The 17850-nt window shown below is 41.3% G+C and overlaps 1 protein-coding gene across 1 annotated transcript in view; it reads left to right on the top strand.

Annotated features, from left to right (window-relative positions):
• The first annotated feature begins 4251 nt into the window (after positions 1-4251).
• SNRPB2 (small nuclear ribonucleoprotein polypeptide B2) overlaps positions 4252-17850 on the top strand; it is a 14321-nt gene continuing 722 nt past the window's right edge. The window contains exons 1-7 of the mRNA XM_040248273.1: positions 4252-4352; positions 7533-7622; positions 7995-8167; positions 14751-14891; positions 15500-15550; positions 17193-17281; positions 17762-17840. Coding sequence (XP_040104207.1) covers positions 7559-7622; positions 7995-8167; positions 14751-14891; positions 15500-15550; positions 17193-17281; positions 17762-17840 — 597 coding nt within the window. The 5' untranslated portion in view covers positions 4252-4352; positions 7533-7558. The remainder of the gene's footprint in view (positions 4353-7532; positions 7623-7994; positions 8168-14750; positions 14892-15499; positions 15551-17192; positions 17282-17761; positions 17841-17850) is intronic.

Genomic DNA, 17850 nt, shown 5'->3' with positions numbered 1-17850 from the left:
TCTTCTAAGGGATTCTTGCCCACAATAGTAGCTATAATGGCTGAAGATCCAGGCAAAGTACAGGGCTGAAGATCCAGGCAAAGTGGACTTTGTTTGTATTTCAAGGACATGATAAGCATTAACTCCGAAGTTTCTCCTAGTCATATTTTAATTTCTCAGGGTCTAAAAAAACTTTTTATCAAGCTAGCTTTCCCTAACTGCATATGCCAAAAGAACTGATTTTTTCTGAATTTCAAGAGTTTTATCTTAACCAATTTTCTCGAGAGTCTAAAGAATACTGCTGACATACATTGTCCAAAAAAACCCATCTTTCTTTTCTGTAGTCATAATTTCATAGCTAAAGTTTTTCTTAATGAACTGAACCTAAATGTCCCATTTTACATAAGGCAACAAGAGTACCAGTCATACAAATGGAATATACACTCCCAGACCAAACAACAGATCTATGATAAGCCCTCTCTGAGGGTCACTGGTACGGAGTCCCAAACGATCACTTGCCCAACACAGATGATCCTCAATGGTAGCCTGACGTCAGAACCAATTGGCAAAATACCCAGATATCACTCCATGCTCACAAACGGTGCTCAGCAGTAGACAGACGTCAAAACAAATTGGCAAGAATGCCCAACTGGCACCTCATGCTCACAAATGGTCCTCAATGGCAGAAAGACATCATTCAGAACCAATTGGCAAAAGTGCCCAAATAGCAGTCAGTGTTCACAAATGGCACTCAACATCAGACACATATCAGAACCAACTGGCAAGAATTCCCAAATAGCACTGGCACTTATGAACGCTCGTCAATGGCAGATAGACATTAGAACCAGTTGGCAAGAATGCCCAAACATTGCTAGAACTCACAGATGGGAAGGGAGCCTGTGTGCACACCGGTGAATTTACCTGGTCTTGGAGCTTGTCAGCTCATCCCAAATGCAAAGTTCCATGTCACCAAGGAAAAGCGTAAGTTGGCAGCCAGTGCTGAGGGGAGAAACAGGGAGGATCCTCAAAAGAAATGATTTTGGCAGCTGCTAGGAACGTCCCCCAAATCCCCTACTTGGGTTAGCTAGCCATAAGCAGCACCAGGCTCATACACTATTATGGCCACAGCACTCCTCTGGAAGACCCAGGACAGCCAGGTTAGGGGTAAGGAAAATGGGGACCAGTTCTGTTTCAATCAGAGGGTCCCCAAATTACGATCATCCAACTTATGATTTTTTTACTTTATGCAGGTGTGAAAGTGACACACATTCAAAAAACCCAAAGTTCACATCTTGAGTTTTGAGCTTTTCCTGTGCTAACAACATGCAGTAGATACTGTGTCCTAATGCTGGGCAGCAAACCACAGCTCCCAGTTTAGAAGGAAGGAAGGGGCACGGCACAACCATTAAAAGAATGACGTAGCCATGAAAGACATGACAAAAACTGGTTAGAAACTATGAGACCCAAGATGGCAGAAGAGTCAACATCTAGTAGACCTTGCTATTATCAGTCATTTAGTCGTGTCCCACTCTTTGCAACTCCGTGGACTGTAGCCCACCAGGCTCCTCTGTCCATGGGATTCTCCAGGCAAGAATACTGAAGTGGATTGCCATTTCCTCTCTCTTACATCTCCTGCATTAGCGGTGGGTTCTTTACCACTGCACCACCTGGGAAGCTCCTGCTAGACCCTGGGCCTCATTATATGCTCATTGTGATACATTAGAATATGCTAAATAACATGCCCACAGGCATTATGACAGCTCCAATGCAGACTAAAAAAGTGAGAAATACCCCAAGTCCTAGAAACACCTCCTTCCCTAAAATAGTTGGATTATTCCTCCCACTTATTAGCCTATGAAATTATCTAGCTCATAAAAAGCTAACCCCCCCCACCACCACAGCCCCACTCTCACCAACTGAGATGGACTGTATTCTGCCTATGGAATGTCTATCTCTCTCAATAAACCTGCCTCTCAATAAACCTGCTTTCACTTTACCACTTGACTCTTGAAATCTTTCCTGCATGAAGCCAAGGATGCTTACTTGGTAGCCCCTCCCAGGGACTTCCTGGAGACCTGAGTTATGACCATCCTTCCATCTTCCTGCAATACAGTCAGTCATGAGACCATGCGGGTGAACTACATTCTGTACCCAGACTGCTATTGTGTACGTGATGTTTAACACATTATTATAAAATTGGCTTTGTATGGATGATTTTTGCCCAACTATAAGGTAGTGGAGGTGACGGAATTCCAGCTGAGCTATTTCAAATCCTAAAAGATGCTGCTGCTGAAGTGGTGCACTCAATATGCCAGCAAATTTGGAAAACTCAGCAGTGGCCACAGGACGGGAAAAGGTCAGTTTTCATTCCAGTCCCTAAGAAAGGCAATGCCAAAGAATGTTCAAACTACTGCACAATTACAGTCATCTCACACACTAGCAAAGTACTACTCAAAATTCTCCAAGCTAGGCTTCAACAGTACATGAACCAAAAACTTTCAGATGTTCAAGCTGGATTTAGAAAAGGTAAAGGAACCAGAGATCAAATTACCAACATTCACTGGATCATAGAAAAAGGAAGAGAATTACAGAAAAACATCTACTTCAGCTTCATTGACTATGTTCAAGCCTTTGACTGTGTGGATCACAACAAACTGTGGAAAATTCTGAGAGATGGGAATATCAGACCACCTGACCTTCCTCCTGAAAAATCCATATGCAGATCAAGAAGGAACAGTTAGAACCGGACATGTAACAATGGACTGGTTCAAAATTGGGAAAGAAATACATCAAGGCTGTATATTGTCACCCTGCTTATTTAACTTATATGCACAGTACATCATACCAAATGCCAGGCTGGATAGAGCACAAACTGGAATCAAGATTGTCGGGGGAAATATCAATAACCTCAGATATGCAGATGACACCACTCTTATGGACGAAAGCAAAGAACTAAAGAGCCTCATGATGAAAGTCAAAGAGGAGAATAAAAAAGCTGGCTTAAAACTCAACATTCAAAAAATGAAGGACTTGGAATCCAGTACCATCATTTCATGGCAAACATTTGGAGGAACAATGGAAACAGTGAGAGACTATTTTCTTGGGCTCTAAAATCACTGCCCATGGTGACTGAAGCCGTGGAATTAAAAGACGCTTGCTCCTTGAAGAAAAGCGATGACCAACCTAGACAGGATATTAAAAGCAGAGACATTACTTTGCCAACAAAGGTCCATCTAGTCAAATTATGGTTTTTTCAGTAGTCACGTATGGATGTGAGAGTTGGACCATAAAGAAGGCTGAGCACTGAAGAATTGATGCTTTTGAACTGTATTGTTGGAGAAGACACTTGAGAGTCCCTTGGACTGCAAGGAGATCCAACCAGTCAATCTTAAAGGGCATCGATCCTGAATATCCAGTGGAAGGACTGATGCTGAAGCTGAAGTTCCAATACAGTGGTCACCTGATGTGAAGTACTAATTCATTAGGAAAGACCCTGATGCTGGGAAAGATTGAAGGCATGAGAAGGGAATGACAGAGGATGAGATGGTTGGACGGCATCACCAACTCAATGGATATGAGTCTGAGCAAGTTCCAGGAGATGCTGCAGGACAGGGAAGGCTGGCGTGCTGCAGTCCATGGGGCTGCAAAGAGTCGGACACGACTGAGTGACTCAACAACAAAAAGGCTACTGTGAGTGTCCCGAGCACATGTGTGATAGGTCTGGATTAACTGTGTGATGCTGGGTAGGTTAGGTGTTATTACATGTGTTCTCATTTGCATCTTACAGTGCTTTCAACTTACAGGTGTGTTTGTTGTGTCCAGTCGTGTCCAACTGTACCACCCTGTGGCGTGCAGGCCACCACGCCCTTCTGTCCACGGGATTTCACAGGCAAGAATACCGGGGTGGGTTGCCATGCCCTCTCCTCCAGGGAATCTTCCCAACCCAGGGATCGAACCCAGGTCTCCCGCATTGCAGGCTGATTCTTTACCGTCTGAACCACTAGGGAAGCCCACAGATGTGTTTCTCAGGATGTTCTGTGTTGAACAGAGCTAACTCAGGGTGACGGAACTGATCACCGTCTGTCCTTATACTCTTACTGCGCTCCCCCAGAATTCCAGTTAAACCCACAGAATTCCCCCAGGCCTATTTCCCTTACGCCGTTTCCCCTTCACACTTGTTCTCCCCAGCCACCAGGTGTGCGCATGCTCAGAGAGATTACTGTGGTCTAGACCGACGGACATCGATCCACTCTGGGCTCGGCTTCTTGACTGATCGGCTTTCGATTGAGGTGCGTGGTAGCGTCATTTCCGGTGGCTGGTTCCGCTTCCGGCTTCTAGCTTGTGGTTGTTACGGGACGTAGAGGACCTGTTCGGTGAGTTGGCGGGGTTTTTTCCTTTCCTCTCTCCTCTGTTCTGGCTGCGGGTTGCGGCTTAGGCAAACCTTCCCCTGCGGGAGACGAGAATAAGCGGTCCGCAGCGCTGGGGCCGGAATGTATGCAGCCGAGGGTTCGTGGTGGGTCGCCGAGGAAGGCCTGGAAACTGACGCTCGGGTCTGGCGAGGCCCCTGGACTTAGAGCCTGTCTTAGGCGGGACAGTTCGGGGCCGGGCATGGCGTGGCCGCTTCCTGGGGCTTCGGGCGGAGCCCGTGGGCGGATGTCGCTGCGTCTGGAGAGGCGGCACTCTCGCGCGTGTGAAGTTACGGATAACTTTAGCGTATGCGAGGCGATTACCGCGCTCCGTGCGTTCTCAGGGGCCTCTCAGAGGCTCCCCTTTTGAATCCGGAAGGCGACTCCTGGCGCCCCTGCTCAGTTTGATCCCTGTCACTTCCTTCTCTTCATCGTCTTCGAGTCACCAGTCCACCAAGTTTCAGTTTTGGGGTCTCAAACCTCTGAGAGGCGTTCAGTTCAGTTCAGTTCAGTCGCTCAGTCATGTCCGACTCTTTGCGACCCCATGAATCACAGCACGCCAGGCCTCCTGTCCATCACCGTCTCCCGGAGTTCACTCAGACTCACGTCCGTCGAGTCAGTGATGCCATCCAGCCATCTCATCCTCGGTTGTCCCCTTCTCCTCCTGCCACCAATCCCTCCCAGCATCAGAGTCTTTTCCAGTGAGTCAACTCTTCTCATGAGGTGGCCAAAGTACTGGAGTTTCAGCTTTAGCATCATTCCTTCCAAAGAAATCCCAGGGTTGATCTCCTTCAGAATGGACTGGTTGGATCTCCTTGCAGTCCAAGGGACTCTCAAGAGTCTTCTCCAACACCACAGTTCAAACGCATCAATTCTTCGGCACTCTGCCTTCTTCACAGTCCAACTCTCACATCCATACATGACCACAGGAAAAATCATAGCCTTGACTAGACGGACCTTAGTCGGCAAAGTAATGTCTCTGCTTTTGAATATGCTATCTAGGTTAGTCATAACTTTTCTTCCAAGGAGCAAGCGTCTTTTAATTTCATGGCTGCAGTCACCATCTGCAGTGATTTTGGAGCCCCCAAAAATAAAGTCTGACACTGTTTCCACTGGTTCCCCATCTATTTCCCATGAAGTGATGGGACCGGATGCCACGATCTTCGTTTTCTGAATGTTGAGCTATAAAGCCAACTTTTTCACTCTCCTCTTTCACTTTCATCAAGAGGCTTTTTAGCTCCTCTTCACTTTCTGCCATAAGGGTGGTGTCATCTGCATATCTGAGGTTATTGATATTTCTCCCAGCAATCTTGATTCCAGCTTGTGTTTCTTCCAGTCCAGCGTTTCTCATGATGTACTCTGCATATAAGTTAAATAAACAGGGTGACAATATACAGCCTTGACGCACTCCTTTTCCTATTTGGAACCAGTCTGTTGTTCCATGTCCAGTTCTAACCATTGCTTCCTGACCTGCATACAGATTTCTCAAGAGGCAGGTCAGGTGGTCTGGTATTCCCATCTCTTTTAGAATTCTCCACAGTTTATTGTGATCCACATAGTCAAAGGCTTTGGCATAGTCAATAAAACAGAAATAGATGTTTTTCTGGAACTCTCTTGCTTTTTCCATGATTCAGCAGATGTTGGCAATTTGATCTCTGGTTCCTCTGCCTTTTCTAAAACCAGCTTGAACATCAGGGAGTTTTCACGGTTCACATATTGCTGAAGCCTGGCTTGGAGAATTTTGAGCATTACTTTACTAGCGTGTGAGGTGAGTGCAATTGTGCGGTAGTTTGAGCATTCTTTGGCATTGCCTTTCTTTGGGATTGCGTTACCTTTCACGTATTAACCCGCACAAGGTCAGTCCTCGTCTGTAGGCGTTTTGCTTGTCAGACATCCTACGCTGTGCACGTACTATGAGTGTAAATGTTCGTGAAATGAAGGTATATGTGGGTTATCAGGGAATAAAGAAAGGTCCCAATTCGCGACTAAAAGAGTGGGGAAAATGAAATAGTCTGGTGGGTTTGAAATAAAAGTGCAAGAGACAGAAAACAAGGGTTGAATTTTCAGGCCTCCTGCGTATCACCTGTGTAACCGTGGGAAAGAACTTGGATTAACTTCTTGTTTCGTCGCTAAATCATGTTCCACTCTTTGCGACCCCATGGACTGTATTCCGCCAGGCTCCTCTATCCATGGGATTTCCCAGGCAAGAATACTGGAGTGGGTTGCCATTTCCTTCAGGGGATCTTCGTGACCCATGGTTCGGGCCGCGTCTCCTGCGTTGATAGGCCGATGCTTTACCACTGAGCCACCTGGGAATCCGTGCTTTATTCTGTGATAAACAGCAGTGACAGCTGTTGTAAGTGCTTACTGCTCATTCTAAAGCTGCAAAGAATTGTATCTCATTTAGTCTTCTGAGCTCTATTAGGCAAATCACCATCCCCATTTTACAGATATGAACCTGTGAAATTAAGGAACTTGCCATCAGTCAAGCAGCTAGTAAGAAGCATAGAAAGATTTGAATTCAAATCCACTGGCACTAGATGCTGAGTTTTTAACCATCATGGTGTACTGTACCAGCGTTTCAAGTCGGTTCCATTTGACTTTGGAGTCAGGACTGTTGGTGATGGTGTGTGTAAATTAAGCAATAATATGGAAGTGCTTTATGAGAGTACCCATGAAAGGATTCTTGGCAAATTTCATTAATGTTCTGTATCTTATGATTTTTACTGAACGTGCATTTGTTAGCTTGTTTTTTCATTTTTCACCAAATCTATTCAATTTTTAAATATTGTTTAAAAGGAAAAGTTGTTTCATTAGGCAGATGGAAAAAAAAGTCTCATTTGTCATAAAAGAAATAGGTTATAAAAATAAAAGTATGGAATAAAGGAATATTATTAAAAATTGACTAGATAATGGTGCGGCACCAAGTTTTCGGCCTGAGAACTGTTCTTTTCTTTAAAAAGGAGGGCTAGCAAGTTTTGGAGAGGTTTTAAAGACTACCCCCAAACTGATATTTTCAGTTTTCAAACTGACATTTGGGGCTGAAAGAATTGAAAAGTCAGTACCTTTGTTCTGTGTCCTTAATGCCACCCTATGACGTGAACGAATCCTCCCTATTTAGTAACAGAATATTTATTGTCTTTTTAGGCTATTGGAACAGTTTAACACAAAACATGGATATCAGACCAAATCATACAATTTATATCAACAATATGAATGACAAAATTAAAAAGGAAGGTAAGTGTTTTTTAAAAAACTAGTGTGTTTATTTACTACCATCTTAAAAATTTTACACCTTCAAAAGTTCTCATCTAGTCATCTTTCTCACTCCCTGAAATAATGGTTTATCCCTTATTGTGTAAAGACTTTAAGGCTTTTTAAAGATTTAAAATAAGTAGGGGCTGAAGATGTGTTGAATCTGTTTTCACTCAGATGAAATCATTTCTGAAACTCTTAAAATTAAACAGCCATTGGGAATAGTATGTTATTAAAATATGTAACTTTGTATAAATAAATGAGCAGAGTGCATTCAGTGCAATGTCATTTTAAGAAGAATTTCAGTCATAGTTTCATCCACAGATGCCTTGTTTCCCCTCTAATTTTGTGCAGAATTGAAGAGATCCCTGTATGCCCTGTTTTCTCAGTTTGGCCACGTGGTAGATATCGTTGCTTTGAAGACCATGAAGATGAGGGGACAAGCCTTTGTTATATTTAAGGAACTGGGCTCATCTACAAATGCCTTGAGACAGTTACAAGGATTTCCATTTTATGGCAAACCAATGGTAAATCAATCTTATTTTGGCTTTAATCACTATTAATGGTATGGTAGATTTGTAAATATAACCTTGACAGTGTGGCTGTTGCTTTCTGCCTTGTGTGTAGTGGGTTGGGGTTTATTTATGTATTTATTTTTATAGAAACACATTAGTAGTAGAGTTTATAATATTCACTTTTTGAGTTATGACGGTTCAGATGGGCAAAAGCAAAATACACGGAGATGTAGAATATTTTAAGAACAATGGCAGTATAGGCAATACTGTCCTCTCAAAAGAACTAAGAACTAGAAATTAATTACTCAGAAGATTAAAAACAAACCTCTGTTTGTAAACTTGTAAAACAACACAAAACAAAAATGGTGAGTCAAAGAGGAAATCCAGTCCGAAGTTTCAAAAAATACCATAGTGAAATACTGTACTTTAGAAGCTATGCAGTCAAAGCACTGATCTGACAGTTTTAAACTCAGGAGTGACCTGAGATTTCACATTTAGCTGTTGGGTCAAAGTTGAATTGTGGGAAGGGAAGTAGGGAACTCAGGAGGCATTGGTATAAGTCAGAGATGGTAGAGGATTGGATCAGGCTGGAGACAGAGTATATAATCCAGAGGTCTCTTGGTGTTTGAATGGGTACATTCTACCTTGGGTATGGATTTTGGTGCTTTTCTTCTGGAACTGGAATGTGATGGGAAGGGGTGTTGGGGAAAGAGCCGAGGCCGAGAGTTTCAGGGTCCCATGTTCTTATTCTGGTTCTGCCATTAACTGGCTTTTTGTGCATGTTCCGTTTCAGCACCTATTTAAAAAAAAAAAAAAAAGAATAAGCAGACTGAATATTTTTTGGTCAAATTTACAGGCAAGCAAAAACTCTTTTATAAAGGACTAGATAATATAAGCTTTGTGGACCACATAGAGTTTGTATTGCACATTCTTGTGTGTGTGTGTGTGTGTGTGTGTGTGTGGTTTTTAAATAATCCTTTAAAAATTGTAAAAAGAAAGAAAAAAGTTCTTAACTCATAGGCCATACAAAAACAGGCCATGGGCTGGATTTGGCCCATAATCTGCAGTGTAGAATACCACTGTGATCTCTTTTTACAAATTAAAAATCAGGCACAGAAATCTTATGTTACTGTAACCAGTGGCATCGTCAGGACTTGAAAGCTAACATGCTGACATCCAATATTGTGATTTTTTTTTTCCCCGTCTATTAGGATAGGCATCTGATCTGTAAAGGGCCAGATAGTAAATATTTTAGGCTTTACGAGCCAGATGATCTCTTTTGCAGCTCCTTAAACTGCCTTTATAGTTGGAGAAGCAGCCACAGAAGGTGTGCAGATGGAAGGGTTTGTCTATGTCCTAAGAAGACCTAATGCAGAATACCAGGCAGTGTTGGCATAGTCAGCACTCCAAGGACCTCGGTACTGCACTGTTTAATTCAGGACTGAGCACTTTTTGTCTGTTAAACTGCCGCACATCTTCTGCCCATCCTCTATCCGACTCTCCTTTTCCCATCATTTCCCACCTAACTGTTTCCCACCATCGTATGTTTGGAAAGTCGTATTCCAGAAAAACTGAGAAGGGGTAGTACCTACCTACCTACCCCAACTTACAGTAAATTGGCATTTCCTGAAACCAGTTTATCTTTTTCAGTAGCATGAAGAACTAGCATAATTGAGATCTCAGCTGGTAGTAGCATAAGACTGGGTTTTAGTTTAAACCTGAAATTACGTTAGTATGGAAAAACCATTTATTCCCATAAAGGGTTTTAGGACTGTTTGTTAAGTTGGGATGACACGTTTGCATATGCCTGGGATTGAAGGCCAGGAAAGCTGGAAATTGTTTGCTGCATTTGGCACTGGCTTCACCTTGCCAGCTAGTTACTGAAAATCAAAGGGACAAGCCCATTAGACTGATCTCATATTGGAGGTATTTTAGGAGGTCTCTTCTCTGCCTTCAGGAAAGTAGGAGGTACTGCCAGATCTCCAGCATCCTGGAAGAGGGAAAGAATGTTCCTTGAGCTATCTTGTCTATATTTACTTAGGTGGTTTCAGTTGCTCTTTTATTTTAACGCCAACATACAAGATCAGAAATGAGCAAAATTGTCTATGACTTGGAACTCAGAACAAAATTATTCTCTGTGATTCAAGGACATTTGATTCTTTAATTCCAAAAATACCTCAGTAAAGTGAAACCATCTTCCTAAGGGTGTCTGTCTTGAAATCCCTGGTATAAATGTAAATCCTGCACCTTCTCTAAGCTCTGGGTGAATTTTTATCTCTCATCAGTATTTAGTCTACTATTTTTCAACACTGGCACTATTGACATTTTGAACTGAATAATTTTTTTTTATTGTTTGGGCTTTCTGGTTCATTGGAGAGTGTTTAACAGCATGTCTGGCCTCTGCCCACTTAGCGTGACGATGCAGTGTCTCCAGCCAGCAGTGCCAGCTGTGTTCTGGTGGGCAGATTCTCCTCAAGTTGAGAACTGCTGCTCTAGACCAGCCAGCTAAGAGCGAGGGCTGAGGTGAGAGATTTTCACAGGCCATAGGGACAAGTACAAGATCACACAAGATCTTCTCAGGTCAGAAGAAGGTTGAAGACCCAGGGGAGTTGGGAGAAAATCCCTGGACCAAGTCAGAGTTAGCCCAGATCTGCTCCTTTTGGCTAGATGATGATGTGCAAGACTAACAAAGTTGCTGGCAGGGTTAAGTCCACTTGGAGGAAGTCCTGCAATCAGAGGAAGCCTAAGGGATGGAGTATGAAAAGGCAAAGATAGGAAACTGAAAGATGAACTCCCCAGGTTGGTAGGTGCCCAGTATACTACTGGAGACTAGTGGAAAAATAACTCCAGAAAGAGTGAAGAGACAGAGCCAAAGCAAAACCAGCACCCAGTTGTGGATGTGACTGGTGATGGAAGTAAAGTCTGATGCTGTAAAGAGCAATATTGCATAGGAACCTGGAATGTTAGGTCCATGAATTAAGGCAAATTGAAAGTGGTCAAACAGGAGATGGCAAGAGTGAACGTCAACATTTTAGGAATCAGCAAACTAAAATGGACTGGAGTGGGTGAATTTAACTCAGATGACCATTGTAATGCCCTGACCAGTAAAGCTGAAGAAGCTGAAGTTGAACGGTTCTGTGAAGACCTACAAGACCTTCTAGAACTAACACCCCCAAAAGATGTCCTTTTCATTATAGAGGACTGGAATGCAAAAATAGGAAGTCAAGAAACACCTGGAGTAACAAGCAAATTTGGCCTTGTACAGAATGAAGCGGGGCAAAGGCTAATAGAATTTTGCCAAGAGAACGCACTGGTTATAGCAAACACCCTCTTCCAACAACACAAGACTCTACACATGGACATCACTATATGGTCAGTACTGAAATCAGATTAATTATATTCTTTGCAGCCAAAGATGGACAAGCTCTATACAGTCAGGAAAAACAAGACCGGGAGCTGAGTGTAACTCAGATCATGAACTCCTTACTGCCAAATTCAGACTTCAATTGAAGAAAGTATGGAAAACTACTGGACCATCCAGGTATGACCTAAATCAAATCCCTTATGATTATACAGTGGAAGTGAGAAATAGATTAGGGATTAGATCTGATAAAGTGCCTGAAGAACTATGGATGGAGGTTCGTGACATTGTACAGGAGACAGGGATCAAGACCATCCCCAAGAAAAAGAAATGCAAAAAGGCAAAATGGTTGAGGAGGCCTCACAAATAGCTGTGAAGAGAAGAGAAGTGAAAGGCAGAGGAAAAAAGGAAAGAGATACCCATTTGAATGCAGAGTTTCAAAGAATAGCAAGAAGAAATAAGAAAGCCTTCCTCGGTGATCAATGCAAAGAAATAGAGGAAAACAATAGAATGGGAAAGACTAGAGATCTTTTCAAGAAAATTTAGCGATACCAAGGGAACATTTCATACAAAGATGGGCACAGTAAAGGACAGAAGTGGTATGGACCTAACAGAATCAGAAGATATTAAGAAGAGATGGCAAGACTACACAGAAGAACTGTACAAAAAAGATCTTCACGACCCAGATAATCACGATGGTGTGATCACTCACCTAGAGCCAGACATCCTGGAATGTGAAGTCAAGTGGGCCTTAGGAAGCATCACTATAAACAAAGCTAGTGGAAGTGATGGAATTCCAGCTGAGCTATTTCCAGTCCTAAAAGATGATTCTGTGAAAGTGCTGCACTCACTATGCCAGCAAATTTGGAAAACTCAGCAGTGGCCACAGGACTGGTAAAGGTCAGTTTTCATTCCAGTACCAAAGAAAGGCAGTGCCAAAGAATGCTCAGACTACCACACAATTGCACTCATCTCACACACTAGCAAAGTACTGCTCAAAATTCTCCAAGCCAGGCTTCAACAGTACGTGAAACGTGAACTTCCAGATGTTCAAGCTGGATTTAGAAAAGGCAGAGGAACCAGAAATCAAATTGCCAACATCTTTTGGATCATCAAAAAAGCCAGAGAGTTAAAAAAAAAAAAATCTACTTTTACTTTATTGACTACGCGAAAACCTTTGACTATGTGTATCACAGCAAACTGTGGGAAAGTCTTAAACAGATGGGAATACCAGACCTCCTGATCTGTCTTTTGAGAAACCTGTATGCAGGTCAGGATGGAACAGCTAGAACTGGACATGGAACAACAGACTGGTTCCAAATAGGAAAAGGAGTACATCAAGGCTGTATATTGTCACCCTGCTTATTTAACTTCTATGCAGAGTACATCATGAGAAACGCTGGGCTGGAAGAAGCACAAGCTGGAATCGGTATTGCCAGGAGAAATATCAATAACCTCAGATACACAGATGACACCACCCTTATGGCAGAAAGTGAAGAAGAACTAAAGAACCTCTTGATGAAAGCAAAAGAGGAGAGCAAAAAAGCTAGCTTAAAACTGAACATTGAAAAGTTAAGATCATGGCATCCGCTTCCATCACTTCATGGCAAATAGATAGGGAAACAGTGGAAACAGTGACAGACTTTATTTTGGGGGCCGCCAAAATCACTGCAGATGGTGACTGCAGCCATGAAATTAAAAGACACTTGCTCGTTGGAAGAAAAGTTATGACCAACCTAGACAGCATATTAAAAAGCAGAGACATTACCCTGCCAACAAAGGCCATCTAGTCAAAGCTATGGTTTTTCCAGTAGTCATGTATGGATGTGAAAGTTGGACTATAAAGAAAGCTGAGTGCTGAAGAATTGATGCTTTTAAACTGTGATGTTGGAGAAGACTCTTGAGAGTCCCTTGCACTGCAAGAAGATCCAACCAGTCCATCCTAAAGGAAATCAGTCCTGAAAATTCATTGGAAGGACTGATGCTGAAGCTGAAACTCCAATATTTTGTCCACCTGATGCAAAGAACTGACTCACTGGAAAAGACCCTGATGCTGGGAAAGATTGAAGGGGACGGCAAAGGATAAGATGGTTGGATGGCATCACTGACTCAACAGACCTGAGTTTGAGTAAGTTCCGGTAGTTGGTGATGGACAGGGAGGCCTGGCGTGCTGTGGTCCACAGAGTTCAAAGAATTGGACACAAATGAGCAACTGAACTGACTGACTGAAGGGATGGAGATGTGAGAGGCTTGCTCTCCTCTTGTTTCCTCCATATAGTCATCTCTAGTTAACATAAAAGAAAGGAAAGGGCTGCTCTTGGTTTTAACAAATTCTTTATTTTCAAACCTTCATTTTTTTTTTTTTTTACAAATCTTCATTATTTTTAAAAATTAATTTCTATTGGAGTATAGTTGCTTTGCACTGTTGTGTTAGTTTCTACTATACAGCAAAGTGAATCAGCCCTATGTATACATACATCCCCTCTTTTTTGGATTTCCCTCCCATTTTAGGTCACAAAGTACTGAGTAAAGTTCCCTGAGCTGTACATTAGCAAACCTGTATATTGTAAAATGTCACTTTTTCTCTTCATACTGAAATCAATTTCTTGCCATAGAAGACAACCATAGAGAGGAATTGGTAGAACTGGTGTTTCCATATGATCAGAGAGATAGTTTCAGCTTTCTGGACCCCAGGAAAGAAAAGTTTTATGCTGCGTGTGGCGTATTATTCATGCAGGTGGCCTGGTTGCACAGCTATGATGTCATCTTATTTCCTTTCAAAGCTTTTAAAATTTAAGTTGATGCCACTATTCATTATTTCATTTAAAAGTAATATTCCAGATTCAAAGGAAAGTCATTCTCAGTCTTAAGTACTTTAACTTGAGAAGTAACAAACTCCATGCACATCTTGACCTGTCGAGTGTTCCTATAAGGCATAGACAGCTTTCCAGTGCACTCTTTTCTGTCTTTTAATGGAGAGGATCAGTGGTGCAGATTTTTCCAAGTCCTGTTTCTCCCATATGAAGATCTGTGGTTCTTCAAATAAACACAGTTGAATCTAACCTTGTCTCAGTTGCAAATCAGGGCCACAATTTATTTTCTGTTGGTACTCAGCATACTTGATAGATTTCCTTCAGGATGTGTTTAAAATTAGCTCATATTTGTGTAATGAAATTTGAAATATTAATGACAAGTGTAGATGAAAAATAACTTTTTTTAAAATAATTAAAACAGCGAATCCAGTATGCCAAAACAGATTCTGATATAATATCTAAAATGCGTGGCACTTTTGCTGACAAAGAAAAGAAAAAAGAAAAGAAGAAAGCCAAAACTGTGGAACAGACTGCAACAACTGTGAACAAAAAGCCTGGTCAGGTAAGATGGGCAAAAGTTCATATTTTGTTGTATATCAGACAGTTTTATTTGAATTTGCATGATGTTTAACTCCATCATTATCCAAAATATGTTAATATCTGTTGGCTTATTTTTCAAGTTCCGTGTATAAATAATACTATAGATTTTATCTTTATTTAGTATTCCACTGAAATCAGCCTTCTTTGAACAGTTCATAAATTCAAAAATCTAATTTAAAAATTCCAGATAAAGGTGAAATTATCATCCAAGAACTAGTTACTTTGGGATTGAAAGTAATTAGAAATCAGTTTTAATAAGTATAATGCTTGAGTTTTTTTTCTAGTTGTTTTAAAAAAAGAAAAGTGAGAAAGGCTGGTCCTTGGTTTTTCTCCTATATATTTCTCCATAATTTTGAAACTTAGAGGTTGACTTTTATGATACAGACCTTTCAAAAATATTTGACAAGTTAGAAATACATAAATGTTTGAGTCAGAGTTTTAAGATGTAAATTCTCAAAATGGAATAAAAAAATCTATGTTAATCTTATTTTTAGTGCAGTGATTTTAAACACTTGTTACTTTTTCAGAGGGATTGGAAGTTTTAACTGTTTCTCACTCTTTTTCCTTTAGGGAACACCAAATTCAGCTAATACCCAAGGAAATGCAACACCAAATCCTCAGGTAAGATTTTTTCCCATGTGATACTTACTTTAAAATAAAATTACAAAACAATAGCAGTAATGTACAACAACCCTCATGTCTCCAAAAACTGAAAATGATTCCATCTGTAAGCCACAAAAATATGGAACCTTCTTCCTCAAAACATTTTATTTTTCTTTAAAAAGAAGAAAACAAAACCTGACTTTATTTCTTGCTTCCCACAATGATCAGTGACAGGATTAAGCAATATATTCTAAGTTCTATAAAAATAAGAAGCAGAATGGTGGTTTTCTTCACATGATGTGGCCCAGAGCTTTTCAGGCTTGTTGCTTAGAATCCATTCCCATTGGCTAAAGCACTAACCCATCTTTTCTCAAAGAGCAGAGTTGTTCTCTAGGTACCTTTGTTCTTATTCCCTCGGTACATGTATACTGAAGTCTCCTGGTAGAGATCTCTACCCAGTGACCCCACGGCATCGGGCCCGCCTGCAGCGCAGGGGCTGCAGGAGGCGTGGGTTCTGTCCCAGGACTGGGAAGGCCCCCGGAGGAGGGAATGGCCAACCAACCGCTCCAGCTTTCTTGCCTGGAGAATTCCGGGGGCCGAGGACCCTGGTGGCTATAGTCCATGTGGTTGCAAAGAGTCAGACACAGCTGAAGCAACTTAGCACAATATAGATTCATCAGGAAACTCTACTAAGTCTTCCCAATAAAGGCCTCAGAAATCTTGAGTTATACACTGATGGTTTCCCACTTGGTCCCTTAGGTACTAGGGTCTGACAGGATCCTTACATCCAGGGAATTCCTTGCACCACTGAGGTTTTCCTCCTCTGATTTTAAGTTTCTTGCATTCCCTACTACTTTGAAGTCTTTCAGCAACTATAGTCCAGCACGTACTTCTCTAAGCCCTAAGTTCTTTACATTTCATCTTTTTTCTCCCATGAAATTTACTCTCATTTACTTGGGAAAAACATTAAAAATCGCCAAATATAGGTTCTACAAGGAAACTTTCTCTCTTTCTTTTTTAATTTATTTATTTTTGGCTACGTTGGGTCTTCGTTGCTATGCACAAACTTTCTCTAGTTGTGGTGAGTGGGGGCTATACTCTAGCTGCGGTGTGCGGGCTTCTCATTGTAGTGGCTTCTCTTGTTGCAGAGCATGGGCTCCTTAGTTGTAGCACTAAGTGGAAATCTTTTTTTTTTTTTTTAATTTTCTCACACACTGGGAGGTAGTATGCAGTAGGATTGAGTATCTGAGGGTTAAGCAGCTGAGGACGGGTGACACCAATGCCATCTCTGGTTTTGTTAAGACCAGTTATGTAATCCAGATGACAAAAGCCTTCTATTCCAGCTGCCTCCAGATACTTAAAACTTAAATATTATTTTAAATACTGTTAATTAAATACTTAATACTTAAAAACTGTTGATAAGATTTATAATCTTCCAGATATTTCCTAAGTGATCTGAATGTCAGTCTTAACTACTGTTAGGTTTTGTTTACTTCTCCGGTGTCCCTGGTTTTCACCTTTAGAGCTTGATGCGGTAAGATTTCATAAGCCTTAAACTGTGGAATGTAATTCTCTGAAGTTTAGATTTAAATGTAACAGCCAGAGTGACCTGTTACACTTTTTATACTTCTAAGTTAACTTGGCCTTTTCTTTTTAATAGGTTCCTGATTACCCTCCAAACTATATTTTATTCCTTAACAATCTACCAGAAGAGACTAATGAGATGATGCTCTCCATGCTATTCAATCAGTAAGTGTTTTCATGAACAGCCTGTGTTCTGAGCGCCTCCTGACGGGACAGACAGCACTTCCCTGCGTTGAACCCATCTGTATATCACACAGTAATTCCTTACGGCTTCATTGATTTGCTCCAGGATTAATCATGAATTGAAACCAGTATGCAGATTAAGCAAATAAGCTGAACTACCTCTAGCGTTTGAATTATTAATTCTAGTTGATAAGGAAACTAGAAGACAGAGCTTTGATGAAGTGACAGAAACAGAATTAGCTTACATGATTGCCGCAGTTCTTTCCATGGTATTACTTATCTTTCAGGCTCTTTCATCCCACTCAGGATTCTTGGTGGGATGTGATCATTTTCCTGGACGTATATCATGATGTTGCTTAACAAATTTAAATACAGAATAGACATTTTGTATTTGATGTCATTTCTATATTTGCATATATATAAGTTGTTTACATATATAAGCATTGTTTTCATTCGTTATAGGTTCCCTGGTTTCAAGGAAGTACGTTTGGTGCCTGGGAGGCATGACATCGCTTTTGTTGAATTTGAAAATGATGGACAGGCTGGAGCTG

Source organism: Oryx dammah, unplaced genomic scaffold (genome assembly GCF_014754425.2).
Source record: "Oryx dammah isolate SB20612 unplaced genomic scaffold, SCBI_Odam_1.1 HiC_scaffold_10, whole genome shotgun sequence".
Taxonomy (NCBI): Eukaryota; Metazoa; Chordata; class Mammalia; order Artiodactyla; family Bovidae; genus Oryx; species Oryx dammah.
The sequence above is the reverse complement of the archived record's forward strand: the minus strand, read 5'-3'. Positions and strand labels throughout refer to the sequence as shown.